This window comes from Stegostoma tigrinum, chromosome 6 (assembly GCF_030684315.1).
Source record: "Stegostoma tigrinum isolate sSteTig4 chromosome 6, sSteTig4.hap1, whole genome shotgun sequence".
NCBI lineage: Eukaryota > Metazoa > Chordata > Chondrichthyes > Orectolobiformes > Stegostomatidae > Stegostoma > Stegostoma tigrinum.
This window is the reverse complement of record NC_081359.1, coordinates 95,345,917-95,363,810: the sequence shown is the minus strand read 5'-3', so window position 1 is coordinate 95,363,810 and position 17,894 is coordinate 95,345,917. Positions and strand designations below refer to the sequence as shown.

Sequence of the window (17,894 nt, the reverse complement as noted above, 5' to 3'; positions counted from 1 at the left end):
GTGGTGATCGTCAATTGCCTTCTGAAAGTGTGTAGCAAGTCGCTACAGTTGTATCATTTGCTAGAAAGAGCGATAAATCAGGAAATGAGAGGAAGGAACTCAGGAAAATTGCAATCACCATAGAAGTGCTAGTGAGACAATTGTTGGCACTATAGGCTTACAAGTGCTTGGGTCCGGATGAAATTCACACTCGAGTGTTTAAAGAAGTCACTTATGCAATAACTGATCCATTGATTTTTAATTTTCCAAAACTCCATTTATTTGGGGTGATCTCGTAAGATTGGACATTAATGATGAAATTCCTTTATTCAAAAAGAGATGGAGACAGAATTCAGGAAACTACAGGCCAATTAGTATAACATCTGTCACAGTTTGAATGTTAGAAGCCATAATTAAAGAAGTTCTAATAGGGTGCTTAGAAAATTTCAAGTTGATAATTTGAAATTATCCAAACAAATCAAGCAAAGTCAACAGGGTTTTAATGAAGGGAAACATTGTTTGACAAATAGACTGGAGTTATTTGAGGAGATAGTGCACTATGGATAAAGGAGGACCGATGGATGTACTGTACTTGTATTTCTAGAAGGCATTTGATAAGATGCCACGTCCAAGGTAATTGCGGAAAACAAAAGCTCAAAATGTAAGGGTAACATATTGGGAAAAAAACATTAGCTGGCTAACAGAAAACAAAATATAAGTCTAATGAATCTTTTTTAAAGTTACCAAATTGTAACAAATAGTGTGCTAAAGTGACTTGAGCTGTTCATATAAATGATTTAGATGAAGAAACAAAAAAAATGGTTTGCCAAAGTTGCTAATAACACAATGATAGGTAAGAAAGCTGTATAAAATGATGAAGTGAGTGAGCAAAGATGTAGCAAATACAGTTTAATATGGGAAAAGAATTGTCCATCTTGTTAGGACAAATAAAAAAGAAACATACCTTTAAATGGTGAGAAATTGCAGATCTCTAAGATGCAGAGCGACCCAGGTGTCCATGTGCATGAGTCACAAGAAGGCTAGTGTGCTAGGAAACCTAATAGAACATTAGAATTTATTGCAAGGAGAATTGAATATAAAAGCAGAGAGGTTTTGCTTCCATGATAGAGCGCACTGGGGAGTCTGCATCTGGAATCCTGTACATGGTATCTTATGTACTATAATAACAGTATTCCTTACACTGTAAGCTTTCATTTTCCACAATCATCTTCTGTAAGGAATGATGTAAATGTGTTGGAGGTAGGTCAGAGAAGGTTTGCTAAACTAACCGCTGAAATGTGGAGGGGATGCTCTCTGAGGAAAAGTTGCACAGGCTTGACTTGTAGCTGCTGGATTTCAGAAGAGGAAGAAATCTCTGAAAGAAATACATAAACTCAAAGAGATATTAACAAGGTAGATGTGGAGAGGACATTTCTGCCAAAGGTAAAATCTAGACTAGGAGCCCCTGTTTAAAAATCAGGTGTCACCCATTGAAATATGAATGAAGTATTCTTTTCTTTCTCTCTTTGAGGTTCAGGAGCCTTTAAGAATTCCCATCTTGAAAAGTGGTAAAATCAGGATCCTTGAAAATTTTGAAGGCAGAGATTGATGAATACCTGGAAAGGAAATGGGTAAAAGGTTGTTGGGAATGCAGATTTGCAGTTATTCAGATCAACCATGATTTTATTAAATGGTGAAGCAGGCTCCTAATTCATATCTTTGTAAGAAAGTGAAAGAATATGAAATAAGGTAGACCAAATAAAATGGGTGGAGTTGTAGCTTAAGGAGATCTACTTGAGGTAATTATATGTAACTGATGATTTACTTGATTATATAACTCTAACGGTAGTAGGAGAAAAGACTAGAATGCACATGTGAAGAGAGAGGTCTTAGACACTACACTAGAGGGCTTCATTAAGTAGCCTGCATGATCTAAAGTGTTAGTACATCAGGAGTTAAAAGCCTCACTTAGAAATAGGAGCAAACAGCAGCAGGGACACTGTATTCTAAACCTAAGATAATCCAGATAGATACATGTAGCAGTATTGCTTTAAAGCACAAAATAACATACCTGCATAAAAATGTGCGAACTGTTATTTTTCTGAATGGTTAGCATTGATTTTCTAGTCCTAATGATCCTTGAGAAGGTGGTGATAAGCCATTTAGTTGAACAATTGGTGCAATCTATCTGGTGAATTTACACTTACAGTGTTGTTTGGGAGGACATTCAAGATTTTGACTGAGGAACGCCAAAGGTGTGGTGATATATTCCAGGTCAGGATGGTGAGCAGCTCGGAGCGGAACTTGCAGGTAGTGGTGTTCCCATGGATCTGTTGCGCTTGACCTTCTGGGTCATTAAAGTTGTGCGACTGGAATGTGCTGCCACTGGAGCTTTGGTGTGTTCATGTCGGTGATATATCCTGCTGCTACTGTGGTTGAGAAGGTAAAAGTTTAAAGTGGTGACTGGGTGTCGATCAAGCTGGCTGCTTAATTGTCCGAAATGCTTTTGATCTTCTGGAGTGTTGTTGGAATGTACTTCAGCCAGTTAAGAGGAGAGAATTCAATCAAACTCCAGGCTTGTACCTGGATGATAGATCAGTTTCAGGGAGTCAGGTGTTGAGTTACCACAGAATATATAGCCTGCACCTGTAGTTAAAATGTGCTTATGTCTGGTCAATAGCAACAGCCAAAATGTTCCCAAAAGCCATTGGAAAGGCTGCATTGTATTGCGATCACGAGAAGATTGCATTATAAGAGTGATGTGATGAGTCAGCATTTCAAAACAGCAACAGTGAAAAAGACAGTGTAATTAGACTTTTAGTGTATCAAGAGGGAGGTTGAGAGAAGCCACAATTAAAATATGACTGTAAAATGGAGAATGACGAGAAAGAGAGTTGAAAGAGCTGGAAATATATTGTTTCCTAGACAAGACATTATTCTTGAATTTTGTACAGCAGATAAAATAAAGTCTCCAAGAATGACAGCAAGATTTCCACTGAGTCTTTAAAAAAAATTCAGACAGGATTTGCCGAGAAGTGAAAAAAAGGAATATATCCTTCACACTTAAATAAAAACAGAAAATACTGGAGAAACGTAGCAGGTCTGACAGCATCTATGGAGAGAGAAACAGTGTTAATGTTTTGAATCCTGTATGACTGTACTTCAGAAGTGAAAGGGATAGAAAATGGGTTTTATGCTGTTGTTCAAGGGAAAGGACAAGTGAGTGGAACTGATGGTGAAAGTGGTCAGAGCAAAAGCAAAGACAATCTAATGGTGGTAAAGGAGAACTAGAGATGTAAGTAAAGGTGTTAATAAAGGTGTGAAAAGGAATAAAATAGGTCCTCCCTGCTGAAAGCACAGTCAAGGAGACCCAAACAAGACATGATTTATTGAGGTTATAACTCACTCGGAGATAGTAAGAACTGCCGATGCTGGAGTCTGGAGCTGGAAGAACATAACAGGCCAGGCAGCATCAGAGGAGCAGGAAAGCTGACACCTCAGGTCGGGACCCTTCTTCAGAAATTTCAGCATTTCTGAAGCAGGATCCCGACCCAAAACGTCAGCTTCCCTGCTCCTCTGATACTGCCTGGCCTGCTGTGTTCCTCCAATTCCACATGATGCTAACCATGATTTGTTGGGTCTTAGTGGTTGGTGGCGAGAAAGTTGGCTTATTGAAATCACAAGCAACTGAAAGTTCAGGGTCATTCTTATGGACAGAATGGAAGTGTTTCACATAACAGTCACTCAGTCTGCATTTGAATTTCCAGTGTGAAGACCTAAAGATTTAACTTGAGTCAACTTGAAAATCCAGATAAGTGCAAGTGAGGGGAGCATCTGAGCCATTTAGGCCACACATTTGCCTCTTGAAGAATTTAATATTTTTCCACTACTGTGGGCTCAGAAGGCCATCTTTACAGTTGTAGATTGTCCTAAAGTAGCCTTTGTTCATTATTAAAAATGTGTTTAAAATTCTGCTCCTGATTAAAGAGAGGCAAAGGGGAATAAAAATTGCTAATCCACAGGGAGTAAAGGTGTTGAGTTACTTGGTGAAATTTGTGAGCAAGGTGTCAAGACAGACTGAGAAAATGCTTAATAAGACACATGGGGCCTTAAGCGTCATGAATAGAGTCACAAAGTATTTTGGAAAGGGTACAAACACATCGGAAGCAGCTCAAAGAAGATTTACCAAGCTAATAGCTGAAATAGTCGGGTTGTCTTATGAGGAATTGTTAGACAGGCTAGGATTGTAACCATATTTTAACCTAGGGCTATATGGATACAACATTGGCTTGGTCATTGAAGACAGAGAGTAGTAGTGAAAGGGTACTTTTCAGAACGGAGATCAGTAACTCGTGTTCTGCAAGGATCAGTTCTGGGACCTTGTTGTTTGGCATATATATAAATGATGTGGAAGAAAATGTAGTAAGTGTGCAGATGACACCAGATTTGTAAAGTTGCAGGTAATGATGAGGATCGTCAAAGAACGCAGCGGGAGAAAGATAGATTGCAAATTTGGACAGAGAAATAGCAGATGGAGTTTAATCCAGTCAAACGTGTGATGATGCATTTTGGACAATCAAATTCAGATATGAATCATTTAGTAAATGGCAGAACACTTTGATGCATTAATTTACAGCAGAATCTGGGTGTACAGGTTCACAAATTCCTAGAAGTGGCAGCACAGATGGATAAAATAGTCAAGAAGGCATATGGCACGTGCGCCTTCATCGGCTGGAGCATCACATATAAAAGTTATGTTACAGTTGTATAAAACTTTAGTTCAGCCTCATTTAGAATATTGGGTGCAGTTCTGATAGCCACACTGACAGAAAGACGTGGATGCTTTGAGGGTTAGAGGGTGCAGATTAGGTTTACCAGGATGCTGCCTGGTCTGGAAGGTTTTATGTATGACGAGAGGTTGGATCAACTCAGGTTGTTTTCAATGAGAAGACAGAGGCTGAGATGCAACCTGATAGGGGTCTACAAAATTATGTCAGCCGTAGATAGGGTGGATAGTCAGAAGCTTTTTCCCATGGCGGATAGGTCAACTACAAAAAGGCAGAGGGTCAAGGTCAGAGGGGGAAAGATTAGCAGAGAAGTGCAGGGAATAAATTTTCACACAAAGGGTGAGAAAACTGGAATGCCCTACCAGTGGAGGTGATGGATGCAGGCACATTAGCAATGTTTAAGATATATCTCAATAGACACGTGAGAAGGAAGCAAACAGAGGGACAGAAATCGCATGTGGGCAATAAGTAGCAGGTCTAAATAAGGATAAGGACTCAGTGCAGGCTCAGTGGGCCGAGGGCCCTGTTCCTATGCTGTATTGTATTGTATTGAGTTATTATATTGTAAGCTCTTGAATTCTACGCCATTATTTATGAAGCCCAGAATACTGCGTGCTCTATTAACAGTTTTCTTTATCCATCCAACATTTTTTAAAGACCAATTTACACATACACAAAGGCCTGTCTGTTCCTGCACATACTTTCAAATAGTACCCTTTAATGTAAACTGTTCCTCAGTGTTTTTTTGTCGCAAATAGCACCATATTGAACTTCATTTGCTGACTGTCTGCCCATTCCACCAACTTGCCTATGCCCCTTGAAGTTCTATAGTATCCTTAAAGTTTAGTTGTCCCAAATTTCACGTAGTCTGCTAGCTTCGAAATTGGTTCTGACATGCCAAGATTGAGATCATTAATCTAAAGTCAGGAGAAACAGAGATACCAATACCAAAACTTCTTGAGCGCAATGACAAACCTTCCCTGGGCCCAAAAAATACCAACCGAATCTTGCTCATAGATTCCTTTCAGTGTGGAAACAGACCATTTTGCCCAAAATGTCCACACTGACACTCAGAGCATCCTACCCAGATCAATCCCCTATAACCCACCTAACATGCACATCTCTGAGGACATTGTGCAATTTAGCATGGCCGATCCACGTAACCTGCACATCTTTGGACTGTAGGAGGAAACCAGAGCCCCCAGAAGAGACTCTTGCAGACACAGGGAGAATGTGCAAACTCCACACAAACAGTCGCCCAAGCATGGCGTTGAACTCAGGTTCCTGGTGCTGTGATGCAGCACTTCCAACCACTGAGTCACTGTGCTGCCCTAGTCCTTAATACATTTTATATCCACTTTGCTTCTAACCCTTTATTCTATAACCAATAAGTTTCTTCAAAATTCAGTTGAGCCCACAATGTTACCTTCATCAACCCTCTCTATTACCTCTTCAAAAAACTCCAGTAAGTTCATTAGACCTGACTTTCCCTTCGCAAATCCAGAGTGCTTCTTCTGACTACATTTTTCCATGTCTCTGCCTATGACCCAACTGCCCTAACTTGACTTCCCACGGCACCAAGCTGACCACCCACTCAGTCATTTACTCACTCACTCACTCCGTCATTCACTCACTTGCTCATTCGTTCACTCAATCACACTGACTCACTCTCACTCACTCAGCTCTTCAAAGCACCTTAGAACCTTTAAAATCTTAGCTGGTGCTGAAGCCAGGAACAGACGTCCAAAACAAGGGCACAAAAAGGCAAAACATCAAATTATCTTCACAGTCAGTGTTGAGATCCTTAGCATTAGTCTCCCTGTTGACGAGGTGATCTGGACCCACATTGAACTAGTTGAATCAAAGAATATTAATAAATTATGTTTCAACAGCAAAGGTTTTGCAGCTTGAGGATGAAAAAATACAAAATAAATTATCCCAACATATGAACAATGCAATAATGTCAACAGAGTGGCATGGCGGCACAGTGGTTAGCACTGCTGCATCACAGTGCCAGGGACCCGGGTTTGATTCCAGCCTCGGGTGATTGTCTATGTGGAGTTTGCTCATTCTCCCCGTGTTTGCGTGGGTTTCTTCTGGGTGCTCGTTTCCTCCCACAGTCCAAAGATGTGCAGGCTAGGTGGATTGGGAGATGTAGATTAGGTGGGTTATAGGGAGATGGGTCTAGGTGGTATGCTCTGAGGTTTGGTGTGGACTTGTTGGGCCAAAGGGCCTGTTTCAACACTGTAGGGATTCTATATCAATCAGATAGGACTCAGTAAGTAATTCAACTATCACCTGCCCATCAGTGTTCATTTAATATTGCAGATTTAATATGCAATCAGTGGACTCTGTTTGATTGCACAGCAGTTCAATCAGGATTTGCAACTCAGTTAGGAGTTTTCAATGTGAGTAGGTACCTGCAGTGTAAGAACTCTCTGAGAGCCTTTCGTGATATTGAAGATTGCAAGCTTTCTTTTGTGGTCATCGCTATCCGAACGCTCAATATTAAACCTGGCTCTGACCATCGATGTAATTGAGATTAATGAGCTCCAAAAAAAACTGTTACGAAGTTGGGTAGAGTACTTGTGGTTTAGAAGACAGGATGTTACAATTTGTTTGTTAAATGGTAGGGGTGGGGGGGAGAGTGTGTGGTCCCTCTAAAAGATTATGTACTTTTTCTGTCTGTAAGCAGGCACAGAGAGTTCCTGAAAGTAAAATTTTGTATTAAAAGGTTTAATGATTAGAAACCCAGGCAGTAGTTTTGTTTTATTGTTAAAGCAACCAGTTTGAAAGTCAGCCAATTAATTTAAACCATGCACTCAGACACTAAAAAGAAATTAAATTTAAATCTATTCCCAATTCCTTCGCCTCCGCCGCATCTGCTCCCACGACAAGACATTCCACTCCCGCACATCCCCCAGATGTCCAAATTCTTCAAGGACCACAACTTTCCCCCCACAGTGATCGAGAACGCCCTCGACCGCGTCTCCCGTATTTCCCGCAACACGTCTCTCACACACCGCCCCCGCCACAACCGCCCAAAGAGGATCCCCCTCGTTCTCACACACCACCCCACCAACCTCCGGATACAACGCATCATCCTCCGACACTTCCGCCATCTACAATCCGACCCCACCACCCAAGACATTTTTCCATCCCCACCCCTGTTGGCTTTCCGGAGAGACCACTCTCCGTGACTCCCTTGTTTGCTCCACACTGCCCTCCAACCCCACCATACCCGGCACCTTCCCCTGCCACGGCAGGAAATGCTACACTTGCCCACACACCTCCCCCCTCACCCCTATCCCAGGCCCCAAGATGACATTCCACATTAAGCAGAGGTTCACCTGCACATCTGCCAATGTGGTATACTGCATCCACTGTACACGGTGTGGCTTCCTCTACATTGGGGAAACCAAGCGGAGGCTTGGAGACCGCTTTGCAGAACACCTCCGCTCAGTTCGCAACAAACTACTGCACCTCCCAGTCGCAAACCATTTCCACTCCCCCTCCCATTCTTTAGATGACATGTCCATCATGGGCCTCCTGCAGTGCCACAATGATGCCACCTGAAGGTTGCAGGAACAGCAACTCATATTCCGCCTGGGAACCCTGCAGCCTAATGGTATCAATGTGGACTTCACCAGTTTCAAAATCTCCCCTTCCCCAGCTGCATCCCTAAACCAGCCCAGTTCGTCCCCTCCCCCCACTGCACCACACAACCAGGCCAGCTCTTCCCCTCCACCCACTATACCCCAAAACCAGTCCAACCTGTCTCCGCCTCCCTAACCTGTTCTTCCTCTCACCCATCCCTTCCTCCCACCCCAAGCCGCACCCCCATCTACCTACTAACCTCATCCCATCTCCTTGACCTGTCCATCTTCCCTGGACTGACCTATCCCCTACCTACCTCCCCACCTATACTCTCTCCACCTATCTTCTTTTCTCTCCATCTTCGGTCCGCCTCTCCCTCTCTCCCTATTTATTCCAGAACCCCCACCCCATCCCCCTCTCTGATGAAGTGTCTAGGCCCGAAACGTCAGCTTTTGTGCTCCTGAGATGCTGCTTGGCCTGCTGTGTTCATCCAGCCTCACATTTTGTTGTCTTGGATTCTCCAGTATCTGCAGTTCCCATTATCTCTTAAATTTAAATCTGATAGTTTTGACAACCTAGGAGCAATCCTATTGTAAGAAATTGATAGCTCATCAAATGTATAAAAAAGAGGGTTTGAGAATCGGTGTGAAACAACTGTCATCTCTTAGAGTTAACAACCAGCAGCTCTAAAAAGAAAATCACTGGCTCTCACAGAATTCGAAGCTCTCAGAAAACCACCATCTGATGAAAGGTACTGTGGTACTCTTAGCTAAAATCCCGACAAAAGAGCTTGATGAAGAAAGGCATTCATGACTGAAGAACAGTGGAGGACATACCGAACATTCTCAAAGATGTATCCTGGTTCTAATTTTGAGATACTAAGTTTTAAGTTTATTTTATTAATTTGGTTTAAATAAGTGGGAACAGCATGCCATTAGAATTTTGTTTTATTCGGAAATAGTTAGTAGTTAAGGGAGAATTGTTTGGTTTGTTAGTAGTTCTGTTAATTTGTTCACTGGCAGAGTTAGATAAACAAATTGTTACCCACTGATTTAGAGTTACTGTCAGGAGTTCATTTCATTTAACCTCCCGTCTATATCAGATTTGGAGGTGAGAGGCAGGTTATATCACTTTTCACATTTCCTTTAACAGATTATGAGGTGAAGTGAGTTTCTCTGGATGTTTTGGTTTTAGTTATCAGAGGGGAGTCAACCTCTGATTCATAACAGCACTCAAAGATAATTTCTGTATCTGAGTCACTAATCTCTTAAGTATGATGCCCCCAAGGGCTTCAATAAATAATATATTGTGAAATATGAAATATAATGCATTTTTGATTATTTAAAAGATATCAATATGATAGAATTTGTTTCATTTTTAATATAGTATTCATAAAGACACAGAGCAAGATTAATGAACTGATAATGACTATTTTTTATTCTTTGGGTGTTGCTGGCTACACCAGTATTTATTGTCCATCCCTATTGCTGAGGGTCTGGAGTCACATGCAGGCAAGACCTGGTAAGAAGGATAGATTCCCTTCCCTAAAGGGCAAAGTGAACGAGATTGGTTTTTCAACGATGATTGACACTGGTTGCATAGTCATTATTAAACAAGCTTTCTATTTATTGAATTTAAATTTCACCATCTGCTATGGTGGGGTTCAAACCCAAGTCTTCAGAACACCAGCTCTGGATTACTAATTCAGTGAGTGACATTACCACGTTGCCACTGTACCACTGCACCACTGCCTGCCCTTATGGGTGTCGGTGTCAGCTGTTATGTCTTTGTTCAGCATTCCCTCTTCCCCTCAGAAAGTGGTGGATCATTTACCTGAACTAATAGTGCTCCCATGATGGTGTCAGGAAATTGCTGGAGTACTTCATCCATCACTTTAAACATTCATTTCCTCCTTTGCATGTATGGCTGGCAGCGGTTAAGTGATCCGTATGATACACAGCAAAATGGCCTTCTAAACCCACAACTCCTACCACTTTGAGGACTTGGATGGCAAGTCAGAGAGGAACAGTATGACCTGCAAGACCCCCATCAAAGTGCAAGCCATTCTGACTTGAAAATGATATTGCCGTTCTGTTGTGAAGTGAAAGGACGTGTAAAAGCACTCCAGCTGATCTTGACCAGTTTGCAGTAACCTTTCATTAACTCAGGCACATTAAGAACTGAGATAGACAAAGGAAACCAGAATTAAGAGAAAGGTCCAACTCAAGGGGAGGCAACAGGCTCAGAAATTCAACTAATGTCCTGGATTCAAATCCTGCCATGCCGGATGGTGGAATTTGAATTCAATGAAACAAACCTAAAATTAAGAACCTGCTGATCACCATGAAACCATTGTCAAGTTTCAGAAAGACCCATCTGGCTCACTGATATGCTTCTGGGAAGGAAACTTTCCATCCTCGCCTGGTCTGGCCTATGTCTGACTCTAGAGCCACAATGGTGTGGTTGATTGTCAACCACCCCCTGGGCAATTAGAGGTGCTCAATGAATGCTGTGTTCTCATCCTGTGAATAATTAAAAACAAGTCGATATATAAAACTTCATCAAGCAAGAACAATATTTATTAGATTCCATTAAAGTACTTTAATTAAACTCTATCAAACTCTATCAATCTGTCCACAGGACTCTTCAGTAAGCAGTCTTAAATCTCTAAGTAAACAATTTCAAATCTACACTGGCAATCTACTTCTGAAATATGCTTCCAAGAATTCACTGCACTCTATTCATAGGTCCCTACCACTGCACTTTGACTGAAAGGACTGGTAGTACCTGGTCAATAAAGCTGGGATAGGCTGTTCCAGAGAATTGGGGCTCCAGATCTGCCCCTTTTTGTCTGTCTTCACACACTTCTCCTGGATTGATTGGCCTGTGTCCAATACTAGCATCAAGCAGGGGCAGGAAGATCCAATGAGATGGATATTTTCCAACATTGGGAGTTCACAGAACATGGTTTCCAACCTTCAACTGTCAAGTTGTCACATTGTGCCTCTGGCCTCCCACTGATCTGGGCGCTATCAAGTTTGTGTAACTTCTTCTAACAAAGCACTGGAGGTGTAAATGACTGTCCATTCTGAAACAATGTGGTCAAACATTTCCAAATCTGAGATAACAAGGTGCAGAGCTGGATGAACATAGCAGGCCAAGCAGTATCTTAGGAGCGCAAAAGCTGATGTTTCGGGCTGAGGCCCTTCATCAGATAAGGGGGATGGGGAGAGGATTCTGAAATAAATAGGGAGAGAGGGGAAGACGGACCGAAGATGGATAGAGGAGAAGATAGGTGGAGAGGAGAGTATAGGTGGAGTGGTAGGGAGGGGATAGGTCAGTCCAGGGAGGATGGACAGGTCAAGGGGACAGGATGAGGTTAGTAGGTAGGAAATGGAGGTGTGTCTTGAGGTGGGAGGAGGGGATAGGTGAGAGGAAGAGCAGGTTAGGGAGGCCGGGCCGAACTGGGCTGGTTTCGGGATGCAGTGGGAGGAGGGGAGATTTTGAAGCTGGTGAAATCCACATTGATACCATTGGGCTGCAGAGTTCCCAAGTGGAATATGAGTTGCTGTTCCTGCAACCTTCGGGTAGCATCATTATGGCACTGCAGGAGGCCCAGGATGTACATGTCATCTAAGGAATGGCAGGGGGAGTTAAAATGGAAGACATTTTAATCTGAGTAGTATTTGATATTGACATAAGGAGGTTGCTCAGCTTCGACGCAGTGAATAACCACAGTCAGCTATATTGTAGATAGTATCGGGGGTTATCACACAATCTTGCTTGGTGCTCACCCAGATTTTAGAGGTATCTGTTTCAGATCGGCCAGTCAAGACAGTTGCGGCCATGTCCTGAAGCAAATCTCAGGATGGTGATGAAGCTTCTTGAGCATCCAAACCTTTGGAACACAATCCTGAATCACATTATGCCAAGTCAAATACTTTGGACGATGTAATGAAGAGTTCCCGGTGTCAACAGTTTTCTCAGATTGGCCTGACAACAAAAAATGTGTTGGGTCAACAGAAGGTTCCCCAAGTTGAGGTTCCTCAATTTGACAAGGTCCTACTCTATGTCATCACAAACACTGGGGAATTGTGTATGAAACAGAGCACTGCAAAATTGTCAGGTAATTGGCTCCACTTCTGAGCGTATAATGGACTAAAGGTGGTGAAGTAGCTTGAAGTGGTTAGGCCTAGGATCCTGCCCTTGTAATGACAAATAAGGGTCCCTAAAGCCAAGGAAACCTTGCCTTGTATCTTGTCACTGGAAATCTCTTGCTTTGCCAACCATTGATTTCAGTTTTACTCTTTCAATGGTAGTCTCCCTCAAAGCCAAAAGAGATTTTTCTCAGTGCCCCATTTCCTTTCATCTCATAAACCTCTATCCAGATTGAGCCAGGGACAGCACAACTGTTGAATGCATCAAGAAGCGGATTATTGATGACAAGCTGGTGCACTGATGATCCTTCCTTTGACCTTGCACTGATGATTGTGAAGAGCCCAGTAAGGAGTTAGATTTGCCTCTCTCTTTTGGCAGTGGAGAGGCTTCCCCTTTGATCGTGATCTTGCTCAGCTGCTTATCCTAGCAAAAAAAACCTTGCCGCCCTTACAAAATGGAGGAACCCCCCCATGACTTCATTGTTGCCTCAGTGTACTTACGTCTCTTTATCTGTTATTTGGCCTCCTCACTCATCCAGTATTCATTAGTTGGAACACCCTGACATATTGGACACTGCCAGCAAATTCTTACCCATTATTACTGAGTTCTGCCCACCTGCCTGATGTCCTGCCATTGGAACTTCATCCCTGACGGTGAAATCCCACACATTATTTCAGCAAGTGAGAGGTCATTCTTCAGATCAATGTCCCTAGGGCAGTGGTGGAAGCAATTAATATTGATTCATTCAAATACAAATTATCTGGTCTTACTTTGAAGACTAATATTTCACAATTCAGTACATAAATGATTTGAGACATTGAAGATGCAATGTGTAGTGTTATTGGGAGAAAAAATTCTTTACACCTCATGTTTCCTCAGCTTTCAATCATTTTAGTTTTACTCATTTCCTGCTTGGGTCTATTGTGGATGAATGGATAGAATTAATGTGTAAATTCTTATAGTTCTGGAGGTGGTGAGGCTGAAGTGAAGAAGTGTGTTTACACAGGCATGGCAGTGGTCCACAGTATCACCACTACTTTGAAGTAAGACTTGCCTGGATTGCATGCAAAACACTACTTTTCACTGTACCTTGGTACATGGCAATAAAAGATGAAATCAAATCAAACCCATGTTGAAATTATGTTTGACGTGAGAGGGAACGATCTTCCTACCTCCCCACCAATTGAGGCCCTCCAATGGCCGATTGATGACCGCTTTGGGGCCTGAATTCGCTCCTATTGCTTCTGAGATTTTTCTTGCAGTAAAAGCGCCTTTTGAACTTACCAACGCCTAGATGCAAAAAAAAAGGATGCAGCCACTTGTTGTGTGAGTGGGACCCTTGATCAAAGGGGCTCAGTCCCTGCATGGAAGGATGGCTATTTAGAGCAATCACCCCCTCATCCAATCCTATCCCTGTCACTCACACAGTATAAACCCACCCAACATCCTCGCAAATTGTTTACTATGCTCCTGTGCCCTCGCACTTTGATGTTGCTGTCCCAGGAGCTACCATGGCACCTTGTTCCCCTGACAACTTGTGCAAGGTGGGATTTCCATCTTAAGGGGACTAATTCCAAAGGACAGCCTGCCACTGTCATCAGTACTTTGGCAAATGCCCTTAGAAAATACAATGTGGGTTTCTTGCTGCCTTACAACTGGCAGGCGAGAGCTATACCACCAAGAGAAGATTGCATCCAGTGAGACAACCCCTGTATCAAAATGGAAAAAGATGAAAGACATGAACTTTTTTTTCTGACATTCTTATGATTCTGTATTTTTGGTAGGATTGCTGAGTGGGTACTGGATCAAATTTTAACCGTGTTCACATTGTTTGTTTCATTACACCCTGGTCATTGTCAGTATCTTTGTCCGGGGTGTAGGCAAGGTGGATTAGCCATGGTAGCTGTGGCTGTTAAGGGAATAGGGTAGGGGTCTGGGATCTGGGTGGGATGCTTTTCAGAGGCTCGGTGCAGACTCAATGGCTCAAATGGCCAATATCCACACCATAGGGATTCTGTGATGCTTGTGGAAGAAACTGTTAAGTGTTGACATTTTCATCTGGTCAATACATCTCGCAGTGTAATGCATCAGTTCATTCAACTAGCCAGAGGAGATGTTCTTCAAAGAATTGACACTGTTGTTGAACATTCCACTATCAAGTTGAAACGGAAAATTATGTTGTGTGATTATATGGTATTAATTCTTAATGTGTTTGAAATTCATTGACCTGTTTAATTTAAGGCCATGCTATTTAAAGCTTCAGATTAGATTCCCTACAGTGTGGAAACAGGCCCTTCGGCCCAACAAGTCCACACCACCCCTTGAAGCATCCCAGCCAGACCGATCCCCCTATAACCCACACACCCCTGAACATAATGGGCAATTTAGCATGGCCAATCCACCTAACCCACACATCTTTGGACTGTAGGAGGAAACCGGAGCACCCGGAGGAAACCCACGCAGACACGGGGAGAATGTGCAAACTCCACACAGATAGTTGCCCGAGGCGGGAATCAAACCCACGTCCCTGGTGCTATGAGGCTGCAGTGCTAACCAGTGAGCCACCGTGACGCCCCAAAGCTTTTCTCTCACAAACTACACAGGATATTCAGATACATTCCCAGTGCTTTTAGACAGCTCTGCAGTTCTGGAATGTTGAATGGTCAGGCAATTTACACCAAAGAGTGGCACTGTCTATCAGATAATGCGAACAGGTTTTGATGGACCAGTTTGAGCCAACTTAGACAACCTGTGTGCTAATTATGATGGTGTCACAAATTGCCATGGTGGGACATTTGGGCACAAGTATAAATATGAAGATCAATTTTCTTTAGCAAATTACAATGTGGATAAATGACAACATAGAGATAAAAGTAAGAGAGAAAGCATAATGACTTTGTGTACCCCTTAGAGGGTCCTCCTCAAGTTCTCTCTCCAGAAAGTATCTATTATGTCCTAAACTCAGTTATGCAGCTCTCTTTAAAGGCCTTCTCCTGTGATTTATTTCACCTGTCTATTCCTTTTGAAATCTAAAGGCTCAACCCTAATTCCTGATTTGTTTAAATTTGTGCCTTATCCCTGCATGCATTTGAGCCCTTTACTGCAATGAAATATCTGCTGGCTTGGCATTACCAATCTATCTTCGGTTATTTTCTGTGGCACCCATCATGGGTTTGCACGCCCCCAACTGTTACGCTGCATCGCTGCGTCGCATACTATCCAAACAAATATTATGACGATGTTGTGAGTTTGTCTTTGGAAAGTGTGATTAACATGTGTTCTATTTTTTTTATTTGCATTCAGGTGGATGCCCATGGAAACATCCTGCTTTCAGCCCTGGAGATTCACAATGAGGTTACAGCAACAGAGGTTACCACAAGTGTGACCGAATCTAGGAATTCAGTGATGTCCTTTGACAACTCAGGAATTCAGTACAGGAAACAAAGCACAGCTCGTGAAGGGCTAAGTCGCAGCACATTGGACAGAAATGCTGCCCAGGCCAAGAAGAACCGTTTGCGAAGAAGGTCCTCCCAGCTAAAAATTAAAATCCCCAATCTGACTGACGTTAACGCCATAGACAGGTGGTCAAGGATAGTGTTTCCGGTCATTTTTTCTCTGTTCAACTTGATCTACTGGCTGTACTACGTAAACTGATACTGAGGTACCATGTGCAAAGTACTGCGGACTCCCTTTTATTGTACAGGGTGAAACAACTGCCCAGTCATTATAGGAATGCAGAATGCAGCCCCGCAGCTATGGGAATCTTTTTGCTGTAGAACAAAAGCTGTGATAAAATGTGAGGGAAAATTTAATTTTAAAAAAATCTCAGAGAAAATGATAAATGAAGATACCCTCAAAGAGAGAGAGAATGACATTTAATAAGCCTTGAAAAAGCTTGTCATACTTTGCATGAGACCATGTCATATAAACAATGAGTTATCTGCCATATACACTAGGAATTGTAAAAATTTAGTAATTGTTTGGACCTTGCAAGAGTTGCTTTTTCTTGAAGCTTTTTTTTAGCTATTTCTAAATACAATGATCACGGCTGGTTAATATACGGTATTTAGTTAATTCTCACAGTGTTCTGCAGCATTATAGTTCAGTGTGGAACCTTGCAGTATTGTTACCAGTACATAGCACAGGATGAATGCAGAATTAATTTGGCAGTGAATGATGTTGAGTGGTTTAATCATCTTACACTCTGTATAATAATCATTGATAATTTATTCATGGGCAGAACTTGGGGATTGGTTGCTCTTCATGGTTAGACATTGTGTAAATATTCTAGTTTTAGTACTTACTTTTCATTTAATCCCATTTTCCAAACAGATATGGTAAATGCTGTAGTTTGCTCAGTGGTAACTTCATGAACATTCCTGCATACTGTTTGAATTCTTTGATGTTCCATTTAAAAAAAATAAAATGTAAAAAAAAATAAAATTGGTGATATTAGTTGACAGAACAGCAGTTTGGGACAAAGGGTTAAACAAGTGGCAGCGACTAAAAGCATTGAGCCTTCTAAGGGATTCCAAGTGCTCACTCTTCATCAGAGTCCATATCAGCTTTTGGTTTCATATCACAAGAAGATAGATTAGGAGCTGTTATGGTGCAGTGATACCTCAGAACAAAATGGTCTGGTTCAAGTCCCTCCCACCTCTGATGATGTCATAATTTGTCTGTGATGATTAAAAATAACTGCAACAGAATTGTCAAAGTGCATCCATGAATGAAGAGCACTGATTAGATTTGATAGAATTTTACAGGTTATCTTGGGTACACAAATTCCATTAGCAGTGATGTGTAATGGCATTGTCAACTGCACTGATGAAGACTTGCCCTGTTAGATGGAGTAGAATTACATTGAATCCATTGAATATGTAGAAACAGTCCATTCTGCCAAACTGATTTTCATGAGTCCTCACGCTCACCTCAGCCTATTCTTCTATGTCTTCTATCCCTTTCTACCGCACTTACTTATTCAAATTTACCTTAAATGCTCAATAGTACTATATTAGTACCGTGCCATTTTGGAAATCCCCCAAATCTTGGGCACAAGCCCTCTATGGACACCCTAGGAGATAGCTGTATGGGATGCATAAGGTGGCAAAGCAAGACAAGAGCCCATTGCCTTCCCATCGCCATGCCGTTTTCCCTGAGATGGAGAAAGTAGTGGATCACTCTCCTGCTCAGAAGTCAACTGAATTATGTAAGGGGGCAAGTAAGAACCTTTATCCACTGCTGTTGGTATTGGTGAAAGGACCCACTGCCACATGGGGAGATTGTGTAGTAATCTTGCTGCAGACTTGGTTGGGGCTCCCTGAATGCAGTCACTCTTGACCCATAGAAGCAATCCCCCTAGCTGAAATGGTC

General features: G+C 42.1%; 1 protein-coding gene across 2 annotated transcripts in view; it reads left to right on the top strand.

Moving 5' to 3' along the window:
• gabrb3 (gamma-aminobutyric acid type A receptor subunit beta3) overlaps positions 1-17,189 on the top strand; it is a 511,154-nt gene extending 493,965 nt beyond the window's left edge. For both annotated transcript variants that reach the window (XM_059646784.1, XM_048533130.2), the window contains one exon: positions 15,825-17,189. In XM_059646784.1, the coding sequence (XP_059502767.1) occupies positions 15,825-16,175 (351 nt within the window). In that variant the 3' untranslated portion in view covers positions 16,176-17,189. The remainder of the gene's footprint in view (positions 1-15,824) is intronic.
• Positions 17,190-17,894: the final 705 nt, after the last annotated feature.